This window comes from Nelumbo nucifera, chromosome 1, assembly GCF_055504915.1.
Source record: "Nelumbo nucifera cultivar China Antique chromosome 1, China Antique-T2T, whole genome shotgun sequence".
Taxonomy (NCBI): Eukaryota; Viridiplantae; Streptophyta; class Magnoliopsida; order Proteales; family Nelumbonaceae; genus Nelumbo; species Nelumbo nucifera.
In genome coordinates this window covers 79277626-79292691 of record NC_142649.1, presented here as the reverse complement: position 1 = coordinate 79292691, position 15066 = coordinate 79277626, and the positions used below count along the sequence as shown (strand labels likewise).

The following is a 15066-nucleotide window of genomic DNA, read 5'->3' as shown; positions in this document are numbered from 1 at the left end:
ACCGGAGGCTGTCGCTGCAACGGTTCGGCAGGCCTGCTGCTAGATTCGGGGGCGTCCTTTTCGTGCTCGCCCGGCCGATCTGCTTTATTGTTATTATTGTTGTGCTGTACAAAGTTTCTCAAGTATCCGCGACGGATGAGCCCCTCTATTTCGTCTCGGAGATTATTGCACTGCTCGGTACTGTGACCATGGTCCCTATGGAAACTACAATACAAATTCTTGTTTCTTTCGTTCGGATTTCCCTTTAGGCGAGGTGGCCATTTCACGTACGGGGCGTCCTTGATCGTCATTAAGATATCGGTCTGCCTTGTGTTCAGTGGCGTGTAATCCGTCCGAACTGGTAGGGGAGCTCGGAACGACTGGTTCGGTTTTGGGTCCCGGGCCGGGTTTTTTCGGTCGACTGAGTTAGATGGCTCGCCATCCTTCTTTCTTTTCTCGTTTCCGCCCTCGATTCGTTGGTTGATTTCTTCTTCCGTCCTCATGAACTTGTCCGCGAGCTTGAGAAATTCGGCCACGGTCGCGGGCTGGTTAGCTACCATGTGCCATTTGAACTCTTTGTGCGTCACCCCTCTTTTTGCTGCCACGAGCTGCACCGCGGGGTCTAACTGCGGTATCTGTAAGCATGCTTCATTGAATCGTTTTATGTAGCCCCGTATGGGTTCTCCTTCCCTTTGGACTACCCCGAAGATGCTTTCCTCTGCTCTGGGGCACCGTTTGCTGGTGACAAATTGTGCAGTGAAGACCTGCACGAACTGAGCCCAACACTTTATCGACTCGGGGACCAGGTTCCTGTACCAAGTGCGGGCTACCCCCTTGAGGGTGGTGGTGAAAGCCATGCACATGCATGATTCGCTGGCTCTGGCGAGGTGCATTTGGGACTGGAAAGCGTCAACGTGGTCGTTGGGTTGAAGGACCCGTCATACTTGTCTAGAGGTGGGAGCTTGAAATCTCTGGGCAAGGGAACTGCCAGGAGTTCTGACGCGAGGGGGGAAGGAACTGAGAGAATCGGGGCAACTCCTACCTCGTCCGAGCTCGTCTCGCCTTTGCCTCTGAGCTCTGACAGGACACGGGTGGCGGTTCGTCGACTTCGACGGCGCCTTCGCTGTTGAGTGGGCCTTGTACTGGCGCTGCTGGCCTCCGTGTTGCCGAGCTCGATGGGCCCGGAATGCTGGTAGTCTGCTGCTGCCAATGCGCCAAATCGGTTTTCCATGAGTGGGAACTCCGGTTTGGAGCCCCGAGGTGCCGATCTCGTAGGCGAGGTTCCCGACCCGCCTGCGAGCTGCGAGGCGGGGATGACTTTTCTCTCTCTCCAGCCTGGGGACGAGGCCTGGCTGTTTGGGGGGTTCTGGGGCCTGGAGGCCTTTCCTTGGTGGGGGCGCCCATCCTGCGGAGAGGCCTTGACCGGCTTCGAAGCAGGGTGGCGAGGTGGAAGTAGTGGTTGGTTCAGTGGCAGTTGGGGGAACTGCTATTGATAGTGATACTGGGAGAGGTTGTATAACACTTGGTGCTGGTGAAGCTGGTGTTGCTGGAACTGTTGCATCTGGGCTTGCATTGCCCGCATGCACTGCATTAGGTCGTCCAACCGATTTTGGCTAGCTGCCAGGGGGACGGCGGTTGGTTCAGCGAAGGTAATCTCGATGGGGGGAGGAAAGGGGATGTTTGTGGCAGGAAGGTTTACAGGCGCCACTGCTTGTGGCGTATTCAGATTGGGAATTCCGTCCACCGAGAGGGGGATGGTGAACTGCCCAACGCACACCACGGGAACTTGAGGCTGTTCCCCGATGGTGTTTGTCTCTGTGTCGCGTCCGGCGTTGCTGGAAGAGGCCATGAGTGTTGAGTTTTTCAAAGAAGAAGAAAGGGGTATGAGAGTTTGGAGGGAGGCCTTTAGAAGCGTTCCCACAGACGGTGCCAATTAATGATGCACAATCCGGCCGATTTTAGCTGTCAACGATCTTGCCTCTAAACTGAGTGGCAGGGGACTTGAAAAGGAGGGGGTGAAGAAGCTCCGGGGAGAACCCGGCGTAAGGGCTCCGTAGCTCAAGTTAGAGTCTTTCAAAGGCAAGATAAGCTAGATAGCGCAAAAGTTAGCATACCTTGTTCTTCGGGGGTAGGAGCCTTTTATAACCACCTCGCGCACTCACTTCCAGGCTTCTGTCAGATCGGGCATGATTATCTCTGAGCTCCTGCCAGTTCGGATGTCATTTCCTCTGGCCAGACAGAACTGCCACTGCTTCTTTTGTCGGAGCCGTCTCTGCGGCTGGTAACGACGGTGGCAGGTGGCGGTAGCAGGAGGCCGTTTGAAGTGCGGCTGTCAGGCGTCATATCCCAAATCAGTCAGGTGCGCCGCCCTTGGATACGGACGTCCTTGGTGTTAGGTATGTTCGGTCAGTCTGGTGTTTCGGAAGCGAAGTGCTGGAGTGGCGAGCGAGATGTCTTGAGTTCGGTTTGGGGAGTGTTCCGAGCTGCCATGGGCCAGCTCGGGTCACGGCTTTGTGAGGCTTAGGACCCGAGATAGTTCGGGCTCCTTGCAGGGAGCTCGGGTTCTCAGTAGGGAGCTCGAGTTCTTAATAGGGAGCTCGGACTCCCAGTAGGGAGCTCGAGTTCTTAATAGGGAGCTCGGACTCCCAGTAGGGAGCTCGGGTTCTTGGTAGGGAGCTCGGGCTCCTAGTAGAGAATCCGGTCTGGTGAAGTTCGGGCTCAGTAGTGAGCTTGGACTTCGTTATTTTCGGTGCTCGTTTTGGGCGCTCTGTTGCCCCGAGTTGCTTGCTTTTGCCACGTGTCGGGTGATCGCGAGGTCAGGCCAAATTTCCCTTCACCAAGTCTGCTTTTAGTTGTTGAAACTTCACTTGTACTTTTCCAACAGTTGCAGTTCAGTACCTCCCTTCTTTAACCGTGAACTTCTTACATTATTGCATCTACACCCCCTTTAATTTGAGTTGGGAAAATAGCGTCTATGTTCTCAAAACTCTAACCAGCAATAGAAATAAAGGCCTTGTTTGGATAGAGTTTTTAACTTTAAGATGGGCTTGAGCCAAAAAAAAAAAAAGAAAAAAAAAACTCGGACTTAATACAAAAATAACAATAGTTAATTTCAGTTAAGTTGTTTATCAAATTGGTAAAACCGACCAATAAAACCCAACTCGACTCGAGTTGGTTGGTTTTTTAGTATTTCTGGTGGGTTTCTGTTCAACAATTTCCCAACCTAACCAGGTCGCGGGTCAATTTCAGTTTGGTCATTTGTAAATAAAAAAAAACAAATTGACCCGACCATATTAAAATTATATTAAATATAATTTTTAATATGGAAAAGTGGGAGAATTCCCATATTCCTAAGTTTAAAATATTTCATATTGTAAATTTAATTTTTTTAATAATACTACTATAATTTTTAAATTTAATTTTTTAAGTTTAAATATTTTGAACGAACCAACCAAACTGAAAATTGACCCAAACCAATATAATCCAACTTGGCTGGTTTTCGCTAATGGTTGGTCGGTTTCAGGTGATCAAATCCCCAACCCGGCCAAGTCAATTTGGTTCGCCAAACAACCTACAACTGAACTGAACCAACTCCTAATTTTAGCTAAACTAATAGTTTAATCTCCAAAAAATAACAATAGTTTAAACTCTAATAAGTATAAATTTTAGTATATACAAATATAGATTAGGATTTTAAAATTATTATTAATAAACACCAATTTTCTAAAAGTTATTTTCTAGAATTATTAATTGATATAAGTGAAATAATGTTTTTATTATTAGTACATTAATAATTGCAATTATTATTATATTTTTAATATCTATTAAAAACATTTTTTTAAAATTTTATTTTTGTTATTTGAAAGCTTCAATACTTCTAAATTATTTAATCTATTTTTCATTATTTCAATAATACTTAAAAACTTTTAAATTATTTATATTTTATATTCTTATTATCAAATATTATTAAATCTATTATAGATATTTTTATGTTTTTGATAAAATTTTTAAGGTATTATGTAATTTCTTTATTTTATCTATTTTATTTGTTTTTAAATAATATTTAGAATAATATTTAGTTATTATTTTTTAATATTTAAGATATTTAAAATTAGTTATTTACAATATTATTTATCTTTTTAAATAATACAATTATTTAGTTATTTTAATATTACTTATTTATTGAATTTCACTATCCATAAAATTATAAGGTATACTATTCTTACACAATTTCATTATTAATTTTATAAAATATAAAATTATTATTAATTCAAATATTATGAAATCTATTATAACAATTTTCTATTAATAAATTTTTAAGTTTATTACATAATTTCGTTATTTTAGCTATTTAAAACTTTGTTATTTAAAATATTTAGTTATTTAAATATTTAAAAAAATTAAAATATTTAATATTTTTCATTATTTAAGTTTTATTTATTTTAAAGCTATTACATAATATTAAATACTTTGTTATTTATAATATTTAGTTATTGAAAATTTTAATAATATTTTTTTTTTATTTTAGATTTTTATTTTTTGAATAATTCGTAAAATTATAATTTATATTGTTAGTACATAATTTCACTATGAATTTCATAAAATTATTAATAATATGAATATTATTAAATCTATGAATTTTTTTGTGTTTTTAATAAATATTTTAAATTTATTACATAATTTCATTATAATATTTAAATAATTCTTAAATTTTTTAATTCAAACTTTTCTTTTGATAGCCATAGATGAAAAGTGGGGGATAGGATAAACACGAATTTGAAATAATTTATGAGAGAAACTCTCTACTAAATTAGAGATAACTTAGGGGATAATTAGGACTTATATATAATTTAGGAGATAAATAGGAATTATACATAATTTGGGAGAAAGTGGGAGATAGTGATGCCACTTGGGTACATTAGATTAGATTTTGGTATAACAAAAAGAATAAACATAAAGGAAAGAGAGATAGACTAGGCATGTTGAAATGTCAAAATGAGAAATGGAGAAAAGAATGATAAGGTGACTTCTTAAGGGAACAAAGAAGGTAAAACTAATAGGGGGTGGGAGTTCACGATTGAGATAAGGGAGAAAGCTAAGACCACCTACGTGGCACTTTACTTTAGTATATTTATATACATTATTCAACATCGTATAGTATAAGGGATTTTTTTTTCTCTGCTCATCGTAGGAGTTATCATTTTCAATGAATTCTCTGCCCCTTGTTATAAACCAAATGTTAGATGGCTGAAGATGAACATTGACGGTGTTATTGTAACCAATAAGGCTGGGGCTGGGGCTGGGGCTGTGCTCCGTGACTCTATGGCCGTACTCATTTTCTCAAGAGAAGTTCCACTTTCTGCCAACTGAAGGTTGGGCTTTGATATTCGAAACTGAGATGAATGCAATCATCTTTTCCTCTAAACAAAATTTCTTGACGTGTCAAAAGTTGTTTGGAGATGAAGGAAATTTCCACTTAGGCCTATCTCATATATTCCACAAGCGGAAATGAATAAAAAATGGTGGTCGACCTAAGACCTTAGAAGAGGTCTGCAGTGGATCCACGTGGCACGTGCACATTCCTCGTGTGGCAAATGGCAACAGTAACCCTTTCCACTTGTCAAACCATCCTTTTTTTTAATTTTTGTTTGATACCCAAGAATCTCTCTTGGGTTGGGACGACGATGGTCCATATGTTGACTTTACATAATACATAAACCGTGGGGACTGGGGACTAGGAAGTTGGGACTGCACCGTGTGGGAAGGACTAAGGAGCAGGCCACAGCCCACAGGCGTTGGCTCCAAACTTCTCCCCTTTGAATCTTGAGAGTTGAGACACCGGCCCAGAGTTCGCTTCTCTTCTGTCAAACAATGTTTCTTTAGGATTGAAATGGGCAGGGGGACGGAATCAAGGCAACCATCATTCTTCTTCTTCTCTTCCAAGTGACCAAGTTCCAACTAGGTGGGCTGGACTCCAGAATCATGTTTATGGGCCATTGAGCCATAATCTAAGAATCGTTACATATGAGCTAATCTTAACCGTCCAGACATGATCTTGACAGAGGGATCCGTTAATGTATGGGATATACACGGCACAGAACTTGTAAATCTGTAACAACCGAACGGGGCCCCACATTTCGCCAAGACGATCAGAATTCAGAAACCCACCGTCCAAACTATTTGCTGGTCACAAGGTCAATTTAAGCTCTTTTGAAAACAATGCAAGAATCAGATGGTCTAAAGACGAAAATCTGATCTTGGTCCTCTCTAATGTTGGAATCCATCGAATCATGGTCCCTGATCTTCTGAACACTTGCAACGTGGTAAAGTCTGAGGCCGCAAGGTCACAATTAGCAGTCTCTGTGTGCTCAGACCCCAGAAAATCCCAAATCCCCAATAGATATAAAGGCCATTTTGGATCTTGTCGAAAGAAATTTAAATCAAAGTTTTACATTTTAGTCAGGAACGGACGGCCAAAGATCATCAGCATTTTAGAAGAAACGCGTCTAAAAAATTTAATAAAAAAAGGTAAATTATAAAGACTCTTTATAAAAAGAGCTTTTGCGGTTAAATTTTCAAATTACCTTTTTCTTATTTATTTAAACAATTTATGATTTAATTAATACTTTAAATATAATATTAAAGTCCATTCAGTTGTTCTAATAAATACTTACAGATTTTTTATTGAATTTAACATTCAAATGAAATGATAGAGGTTTCTTTATGATAGATATAAATTTAAAATTTAATTTGGTTTTTTTAATTTATTAATAAAAAGAGTAAACAATATGTATATTTCAAGATGAGAGACATTCATGTTAGTAAAATGAAATAAGAATTTAAAGAAACTTATTTTTTATATTAGTAAAATGATTCTTGATATTTTAGTCGATTTCATTAGAAGAAGATGAAGATGTTTTGGGGTCAATTTAGGATTTAAGAGAGAAGGAATAGGAAAAAAGGAGAGTTCAGATAGATATATCGCAAATTAAAAGTTCAGGGATAAGGATAATTGTCTTGACCAAGGTTTTTAAATTGGATTGGATAGGGAACCATTTTTGGGTTCGATTTGACTGTTCGGTCTGAATGAATGGCCTGCTCTGATAAAAAATTAAAATATAAAAAAAAAACGGCCAAAAACTATTTCTAGATTGAACAATTCGACTGCTTAAATCAGTGGTTCACTAACTAAATCAACCATTTTTGGCCAAATAGTGGTTTTGGAATAAAACGGAATTAATCAGGTGACCAATTCCTGATTTTACCGATCCGACCGTCCGGTTCGGTCCGGTTTTAAAAGCATTGGTCCTGATCCATAGGACGGGGGGCTTGTAGTTGTAATGTAGGACAATATGCGTATGCCGCGACGCGTGCAATCACACCAGGACCTTAAACAGATAAAATCGCGGGGACAGGCATGTCATTTTAGAAAAAAAGAAAAGGACTTCTATGACACCTCAATACGAAAGTTGGTGGTAAATGTAGGGAATGTGGGAGAGAGAGAGAGAGAAAAGCAGGCAATTGGAAACTTGGGATAGTAGGCGAGGCGATAAAATATTAAAGCCAAAGCTCAATAGGCAATAACACATCCAGTCACTAATCACCCTCCAACTCCAAGCACTTCAAGCCAGGGAAAACCCCGGTTGCCCTTTCCTTCTAATTTCTGCTCTCTGTCTTTCCCTTTTTCTCTTCATTAATTCGTTTTATTTTATTTCTCGTGTTCGACCCACCAGCAGTTTGGAACACGTCAACCCATCCTCCTCACGTACCTATTCTTCTATACATCTTAAAAAGCGAAAAATTAGAGAACCCAAAACCACCTTCAAAAAACCACTCTCGAATCTCCCCCATCCCTGTACCACCCCATCACCCTTCCAAAAAGCGGTTTTCTGCTCGCTCATCTTTCTTCCCGTACGTGAGCATCTCAAAGCGGGTTTATTTGGTCGCACGGGGACCCCTTTTGTTGGTGGTTCATGGTTGTCTCTATTTTGGGATTATCTTGAAAGGAAAGAAACGACGTCGGAAGGGACGACGACGACGAAGACGACGACTAGGACTCATTCAGAGAAGAAGGGAGATAGGGTTGATCGAGGGGGCAAAGGTACATACATACACGTGAAGGGCTGCGATGGAATCAGAAAGGATGGCGGACACGGAGATGATGGCGATGGTGAGGTGGGGTACATGGGAGGAGCTCGTCCTCGGGGGCGCCGTTCTCCGGCACGGGACCCAAGACTGGGAAGCCGTTGCTGCAGAGCTCCAAGCTCGGACCCTCTATCCCTATTGTTTCACCGCCGAGGTTATTTTCTGGCCGATTTCGAAAATTTCCTGTATTTTCCCCTTATTATTTTTTTTTATAGATTCAGATAGAGGAAAATCATTTATCTTTTGGATTCTTTTCCGGAAATTGTTTTTTCCCCTGCAACTTTATAGAACAGTTCTTTATTCCCACACAAAAAGAAAATAAAAAAAAAAAAAGAACACAATAATTGTTTCGTATATTTTATTTGCTTGTATAAAGGGGCAAATTTGGAAAATTTTACCTGTGGGGTGACACGTATCGCTTATTTGTTCGTATTTTACAAGAATCGCGTATTTATCTTATCCACAGATTAATACTCTTTTACTAGTGGATACGGATTTTGTATGTATACATGGAAATTTCTCGATTCTAATTGTCACGAATGCCCTTCTTTACGTATGGTTTTGAAGGAAAAAGAAAAGTAACAAATTAACAATTGGAGCTATTTAAATTTCGCATATATTTTGCTTCTTTTACCCATGTTTCCTATCTCTTACCCCCCTATTCATATTTATTACGCATTGGCCCCATCAATAAAAAATCCTACCTCCGCCCCTGGTTGTCTATTCTTACTTTTTCCATACACACACCGACGTTTTGCCGGATAATGTTCGTGATTCTTGACGCGATATCGACGCCGTTTAATCGGACGTATAGCGAAACTCTTTCAGCTTTTTACATTGAGGTCCGTTCTTTCTATGCTAATAATAAAAAACAGACACATCTAAAATTAAAATTACTTTTTTCTTTTTGCTTTTTGCCTTTGGACCTAACCTGAATTAACAAAAATGTAATTTCTGCTTTGCAGGTTTGTAAAGCCAAATACGAGGACTTACAAGAGCGTTATTATGGCTGCACGTGAGGACCAAATATTTTCTTTTCGATAATTTTGGTTATTTTATTGCTTGGATCTGATTTGCCAAGTGTTTCTGCTTCTTATAAAATGGCAATTTGGTTGAAAACATTCCAAAATTCCTAAACTTCCCCTTATGGAATCATATTCTTAACTGTTCATTATTTTTTTCCCTTGTCATCAGAGGTTGGTTCGAAGAACTTCGAAAGCAACGCGTTGCCGAATTGAAGCGAGAGTTGGAGAAATCCGAAGACTCGATTGGGTCAGTGCCCAGTTGTTGGTTTGGTCTTCTTTTCTTGATGACTTTTTCCTACTTAGAAAAAGAAAATTCTGTATTTGGAATTCTTCTTATTTTTGGTAAATGTATCGGAAATTCCTCGCTTTTGAGTGACAATAATGCCCATGGGTTTTTTCCGTTTTTCTCCTTTTATATACTCCCTGCCCTGCCTCGTGTAATTGCCATATCTGTCTGGTGTAAGACCGTAATGGGTTATGAGACACGTGTAATTGCCTTAATATTCCTTCTTCAAAACAATGGGACCCTATGAAGGACACGTGTACTTTGCAAAGCGAATGCTGACGTGGATTGTGGGACTCTCGTGTTTCAGTTCTCTGGAATCAAAGCTTAAAAGCCTGAAAGCCGAGAGACGAGAAGATCGCCACACCGACTATGACTCCAGTCGGACAGAATCACCGGTGACGTTGGGAAACTCAGTGGGAGTCGAATTCTCGGGCAAAGAAACGTCATCCAAGGACGGATTATCCGTGGGTAGCTTCACAGAAGAAACCCCTACAAATTGGTCTCTTGAACGCAAGGACCCAACTGTCGTGTCAGCTCAAGAGGCTGATGACGTGAACCCAGTGTCATTCGAGGACTCGGAGAGAGACCGGAAGAAGAACACCGTCGACAAACCCGAGATCACCGTTGGAGCTGACCGAGGGGGGAACTTGAGAAAGAGGAGAGGGAAGAGGAAGAGGAAGGAATGTGGCGGTGGTAGCAAGGATGTCAAGGAAGGCAGCGTTGGGGAGAGTGACGTATTGAGCTCCGCCGATGCTGCGGCTGTTGCAGTTCCGGATAAGGAAGAATCGACGAGAGACTGCAACCGGTGCGTCAGATCAACCTACGACGGGGCGGATGTTGCTGACCTCATTGGAATCTTTAACTCCATTGTGGAGAATGATTGTGCTTCAACGTTTCGACGCCGACTCGACAGCCAGGTAAGCATCGGTTCTTCGGTCTTTTTCTTGGTTGACTTCATCAGCTCTTTGATGAACGGTGTGGAAGCCATCAAGTATCATCTGCCTTGCCTTGTGGTTTAGGTATCGTAGCTGACGCCCTTGGGCCCACCCATTTCCAATGTCGTTCAGTTTGTTTGTTGCTTTATTTTGGTGGCTCAGGAAAATTCTGTTGAATGACTAAAATGCCCTTATTTTATCATTAATTGTTTTTTTTTTCAGTGGCGGAAATTCATTTGCGTCTGAAATTTTACGTTGTTTTACATGAAAATAACAGAGGCGATCGAGGTACAAGAGAACTGTCCGGCGACACCTAGATTTCGACACAATAAGATCACGAATCATCGAGCGTTCGATCACGTCGACCAAAGAGCTCTTCCGGGATTTGCTTCTGCTCGCTAACAACGCTGCGGTCTTTTACCCCAAGAACACACGCCAATACAAGTCAGCTCTCGCCCTTAGAGAGCTGGCCAAGATAACATTCCGGCCATACCTTAGGGATTTTGGCAGAGAGCCTAGCAGTTCGGCTTCGGAAGCCCCCGCGCTCCTCGCGGAAGTTCCGACGCTTAACCCACCGGTAAAGCCTCGGAGTGCGCGTCCTTGTAACCGCAAAGGTACCGGAAAAGTCGCGGGTTCAGAAAAACCAATCGCGGAGGCGACTCCGTCGAGGGAAAGCAAGAAAGCCTCGGATGCTACTTCTCCGGTGGAATCGTTAGCGATGACGAAGAAAGGAGTTGGCCGACCGGCGAAGGTTGGACGTGGAAGTTCTCGAAAACGGACGGAAAATCTGTCCAAAGGAAGGAAGAGGACCCGCAGAAGTTAACGGCGTCAGGTCCTTTTTCTTAATTTTTCCATGTTTTTTGAGTTACCTTTTTTCTCCGGTGTATAAATTTCGTAGGAATACTTGGTATTATTTTTTCCTGTAACCCTTTTTTTCACAAGTAGCAAAAAGTTGTATAGTAACTGGCTTGCTGCCTTACTGCGGGTTAAAAGGACAGAGAATCGTATTTCTTTTAGCTGGTGCCTGTGGTGTTGATGGAATAGGATTCACGAAAAGAAAAGAAGAAAAACAAACTGAAAACCACATCTCAATCGGTACTTCGTATTTGGTTTTGATATTGAAAGTGAGAGAGAAACAGAAAGTTGAGGGAAAGTTCTAAGCAATTTTAGAAAATTTGTTGAGAATTTTCACTCAATTTTCTGACTGTCTTATTTTCTATCAAACCAAACACACCCTGGGCTATATGATATTTCCCATTTTCCTATGCTTTAAACTGTTGCGCAGTACAAGTGTCAAGTGGTGACTGTAATGGCGGTGTAAAGATGTGTAAAATATTGTCCAGGCTACCCCAAAAATTCAGTATTTGAGAGATACGGACTACGGACTTGTGGACTATGGGTTATATTAGGACTGTTGGACTACAAATCGGCCATGTCTAGTTTGCAGTAGAGTAGATTCGGCTGACCTGACTTGTCTATAGAACCTTTTTCTTGTATTGGGCTTAATTCATTGGGTGATACTATTATCAGCCTAATAAGGCCCTAAAGCCCACTTAACCATATTCAACACAGTCCATGGACCAAGTAACAGCCTAACAGGCCTTGATATTGGTATTTTCTAATAAGCTATGCATGTTAAAATTGGCTTACATTTTCTTTATAAGGTAAAAATAGGCCTGATGGAGGGTGATTTGGCCCGATCTCGTAGCACAGGGACACATGTATGTGACCTGGTTCAACGAACAGCTCAGCCTAACAGCACAATCGCGACTCGACGGGAGAGATACGCCGAGTCCAATTCTGGCCACTCGGCGGGTTAAGCGACTCGCCGGGGACTAACACCCGGTCAACCTTGACTCCCACCAAGTGTGGGAGATCCCGAGCTCCTCCCAGGGCCCAAGCTCCCCTTGAGACCCGAGCTCCTCCTAAGAGGCTCTGAGCTCTCCCTTCCTAAGAAGGAAGCACCCCGGTTTTTGGCTAAGTGACCCGAGGGAGTCTCGGGTATGAACTCCCTAACACCTAGCCTACCTCGTTCCCTAGTGTGTCCACCTCAGGGTATGTTGTAAAATCTTATGATCACCCCTACCAAGTACAGGGAAACTGTTCGAGGTGACAACGGTAAAAGGACGCCCACCTCGAGAACTAAACTCGCTAGCTCAGTAGCTCGTGATAAGACAAAACACTTCGGCAGAAGAGGATTACACAAACACTTAACAAAATATGCACTCTCATTATACAACATGCGTTTCCATTACAAAAACCTCAGTACAGGGGGTCAAGAGAAGGAGAAAGTAAAACTAAGCTCGCAGGCCTAGGGTACAAGGAACACACAACTACTTCGAAGGCTTGTCGACCTCACTCGGAGCCTGGTGTCAGCCAGGTCAGTAGCACCAGCCTCCTCATCGCACCCTCCTCTTCGGAGTCCGGGTCATCCACGGCCTGGCGGGCCATGTCATCCGTGATCTTCCAAGTGGTGATGGCACTTGTATCGAGGTCGGGGTATGTAAACCTTATCAACCACCGGCTAAGCTTGAACCTCCTACGATAGACCTGCGACATCACATCGTCAAACTTAGATGATTTGACGTAGTCGATGACGGCCTGAACCTTCGTCTCCTCGAGAGCTTGGCCAAAGATCTCGGTCTTCTCCTTAATGTCAGCCTTGAGGTACTCCACCTCGTGCTCTAGAGCCCCCTTGGTTTCCTTAAGCTCTTGCGCCTCGAGCTGCGAAGCCTTCTGACCTGCCTTGAGGCTCTCCACCTCGAGCTTTAAAGCGTCCTGGCCTACTCTGAGCCCGTTCACCTCAGCCTTCAGCTTGTCCCTCTCACGGGCTAGCTCCTCTTTCTCTGACAACAGAGCTTCGATAAAGCTCTTATGAGCTGCAGCGTCACTTTCCAGCTGATAGATCTTGCACCAAGCTGCTCTCAGATCAGTGTGAGTTGCACAAGATGATTCCTCAGCAGCCAAGGCCCACTGTAGATGTTTATCAGACTGAAGGGTCAGCGAGTGCACGGCAGTGTTCACCTAACAAAAAGAGGTTGGTCAGTACCAAAGAGAAGAACAAAAGAATGGGAAAATGACGATTCTTAGGGTGTGAACTCACCACCATAGCGTGGGTTGCAGCACAGGCCCCAAGCTGACCAGGAGAGAGATTGATCCAGTTCACAACCTCTGTGGGGTAGACAACCCTTTTACTTTTTTCAATACTACAGTGGGGGATCAAGATGCTCTCCTCCTCCTCCTGGCTCCCTGAGCTGGACACCATCATCTCAGCAACACGATGAGCCGATTCTTCGGAAGCCTCAGTAGCAGCCCCAGCTAGCTCAGCGACCGGCTCTGCTGCCACCTTAGGCTCCTGAGATGGCAAGTCCCCCTCCAAATCTATCACTAGAGGGGCCTTAGGGACCTCGGGTTCCGAAACGGGAGCCTGAGGGAGCTTGGGTTCCGAGACGGGAGCCTGTGGGAGCTCGGGCTCCGAGATGGGAGCCTGCGAGAGGTCGGGCTCCATAGTGGGGGTACTCGGAGGCTCTATGCGCGCCTTCTTGGCGACTCGCTTCTTCCTCTTCTTCATTTGACGAAGGAGCCTCTGACCGGTAATCCTCTCCTCCATGAGACCTGCAACAGAGCTCGGTGTTAGTAAGCTTGAAAACACTTAGCTGATCAAGCAATACACTAAGGTAAAAATAGACCTACCCGGGCTCAAATCGGCTTGGATGAGCTTCTCTTCAGCAATGTAATCTTTGTGATCAAACCCGACACGAGCCCATGAGTGGAATGTCTCCCTCGTCTTCTGGTCAAGAATAATGTCAGGGTCTTGGGTAGCCACCCTCCAACTAGTGAGGAAGGGCCACCCCGTGCTGCTTCGGACTACAAAGTAGTCCCACTTCCAAGCCGGGACCTTACTTGGGAGTTTATGCAAGAATTTGAAGCCCAGGCGAGGGGACATATAGTAAGTCCGCCTGTGCTCGGGGAGAATGCCCGAGGCGCTCTTCTTTATTGACAAAATGGAACAAAGGATGTCTATGTTTAAGGGAAGGTTGTATTCGAAACAAAGTGAGATAGTCCCAACCACGTTTCGGATAGAGTTTGGATGAAGCTGGTCTAGCGTGATGTTAAAGCATCGCAACACCTCAGGGATAAGAGGGTGAAGAGGGAGACGAAGCCCGCCGACGAGTTGCTTCCTAAAGGCCACGATCTCATCTAGACCATGCTCCCAAGGGAAGTTGTCGGTAGGAAGACTATAGGTATATTTCTGAGGTAGGTTGAAGTGCTGGATGAGATGCTAAAGTCTCTCCAGCGTCATAGTGGATGGACTGAACTGATCCGGCACCCGACCTTGACGGGAGGTAGATGCCAGCCTACCCGAGGTCACCCGTGCCTCGTGAGAAGGCCGGGCGACAGCAGGGTCACCCTGACCCAAGGTACCCACCTCAAGTTCGTCTAAGAGACTGTCCCCGCTAGACATAGAATGAAATGAACTGAAAAAGGAGAAAGGGAAGCTCGGGGACTCATCGAAAAAAAACGCAACCGAACTAGAACTTAACGAACTAGAAGACCCGAGCTGAAGACTCCGAACACGAGCTCAAGATAGACGAAAGATACTTAGTGGCAAAAGAAAATGACCAGGGTCCCTCATTATTTATAGTCGTTGGGCCCGGGCCCCAACGGTCAAGATCGAAGCGATCTGACGGTCCTC

The 15066-nt window shown here is 43.3% G+C and overlaps 1 protein-coding gene across 3 annotated transcripts; it reads left to right on the top strand.

Moving 5' to 3' along the window:
* Nucleotides 1-7509: 7509 nt before the first annotated feature.
* On the top strand, nt 7510-11386 carry LOC104605637 (uncharacterized). 3 transcript variants are annotated; one of them, XM_010270482.3, is made up of 5 exons: nt 7510-8278; nt 9090-9139; nt 9319-9396; nt 9743-10352; nt 10593-11386. In XM_010270482.3, the coding sequence occupies exons 1-5, from the start codon at nt 8108-8110 to the stop codon at nt 10614-10616; spliced, it is 933 nt and encodes a 310-aa protein (XP_010268784.1). In that variant the 5' UTR covers nt 7510-8107; the 3' UTR covers nt 10617-11386. The 3 variants fall into 3 exon arrangements, with proteins under 3 accessions (XP_010268784.1, XP_010268783.1, XP_088742879.1); XM_010270481.3 differs by having other exon boundaries at nt 7520-8278; nt 10648-11386; XM_088886753.1 differs by having other exon boundaries at nt 8138-8966; nt 10648-11386.
* Nucleotides 11387-15066: the final 3680 nt, after the last annotated feature.

What these genes read in the sequence shown, in the direction of transcription:
- LOC104605637 (XM_010270481.3), top strand. Translation starts at nt 8,108, where the DNA reads ATGGAATCAGAAAGGATGGCGGACACGGAGATGATGGCGATGGTGAGG. An exon ending in CCTATTGTTTCACCGCCGAG is followed by an intron (nt 8,279 to 9,089) that starts GTTATTTTCTGG and finishes TCTGCTTTGCAG; the next exon opens with GTTTGTAAAGCCAAATACGA. An exon ending in GAGCGTTATTATGGCTGCAC is followed by an intron (nt 9,140 to 9,318) that starts GTGAGGACCAAA and finishes CCTTGTCATCAG; the next exon opens with AGGTTGGTTCGAAGAACTTC.